The 1156-nt window shown below is 67.3% G+C and overlaps 1 protein-coding gene across 1 annotated transcript in view; it reads right to left on the minus strand.

The window, feature by feature from the left end:
* MNEG_8042 (hypothetical protein) overlaps nt 1-721 on the minus strand; it is a gene marked incomplete at both ends in the record, with an annotated part of 1980 nt that extends 1259 nt beyond the window's left edge. The window contains 2 exons of the mRNA XM_014043488.1: nt 313-480; nt 649-721. Coding sequence (XP_013898942.1) covers nt 313-480; nt 649-721 — 241 coding nt within the window. The remainder of the gene's footprint in view (nt 1-312; nt 481-648) is intronic.
* Between the last annotated feature and the right edge of the window lie 435 nt (nt 722-1156).

Consider the following 1156-nt stretch of genomic DNA (forward strand, 5'->3'; position numbering starts at 1 on the left):
GGGGGGGGGGGGGGCGAATGGGCTGGCTTGATAGTGTGTTTTCATGTGTGTGATGAAGAAAGAGACAGGAAAAATGAGAGAAAGCATGTGTGTGTGCGTGTGTGCGTGTGTGTGTGTGTGTGTGTGTGTGTGTGTGTGTGTGTGTGTGCGCGCGCGTGTGATGGTGTGTGTCCTGAACGCGCAAGTGTTCTGTGCCGTGCGGGTGGTGGGTGACCAAAGCAGAACGGGGACCAGAAGAGGGGCCCTGACCCCAATCCGGCCCTCTTTAAACGCCGGGCGCCGAGGCCTGCTGCGCGTGACCGCGCTGCTCACCGGCCTCCAGCAGTATGTCCGCGATGGCCTCGTGGCCCGACAGGCACGCCTCCAGCAGGGGGCAGCTGCCAAAGCTGTTGCGCGCGTTGGGGTCGGCGCCGGCGGCCAGCAGCTGCCGCGCGGTGTCCGCCTGGCCGTTGACGGCCGCGACAAACAGCGCGGTGCGGCCTGGGGGACGAGGGGATGGGTGTTGCGGGGGCTGGTGAGGAAGGACGCAGAAGGCACGTCAGGCGTTGGGCAAGACCGCACAGCAATGGACATATACGGGGCCCGATTGAAATTGGCCCAACATCCCTCCAACCAGCGGCATCAACAGCTGCGGCTGCAGCCGCGCACCGTCGTAGTCGCGGCAGTCAACGGGGCAGCCGCGGCCGAGGATCGCGCCCACTGTGGCAGTGTCCCCCCACATGCACGCGTTGAGCAGCTCGTCGGTGCGCTCCTGCCATGGTTGAGGGGGGGCAGCAGGTGAGGAGGCAGAGGGGATGGGGGAGCTGTTGCAGGGTGACCAATAAGGGGGCCAATCGCGGAGTGGAGAGAGGGGCCCGGCTGGGCGAGGGCAGCAGGGAACGAGGGGAGTCGACTTGCCAAGCCGGCAGTACTTGGAGCTAAAGCCGCGACAGCATGCCTGCGGGAGCCCTCTGGCGCCGTCGTGTCTCCATGCACCCCCTGCCCCCGGCCCCTGCCCTTTGCCGTGGCTGGGCGAGCGGCGCCGTGCCGCCCCCACCTGTTGGAAGCGCTGCCGCGCCTGCTCCCGCGCCTCCTGGCCCAGCTCTGGCCGCGACTCCAGGTAGGCCACCACCTTTTAGGGGGGGGGTGTTGGGGGGTCAAGTGAGGGGGTCAGGGC

The sequence above is a fragment of the Monoraphidium neglectum genome (assembly GCF_000611645.1).
Source record: "Monoraphidium neglectum strain SAG 48.87 unplaced genomic scaffold scaffold01484, whole genome shotgun sequence".
Lineage (NCBI taxonomy): Eukaryota > Viridiplantae > Chlorophyta > Chlorophyceae > Sphaeropleales > Selenastraceae > Monoraphidium > Monoraphidium neglectum.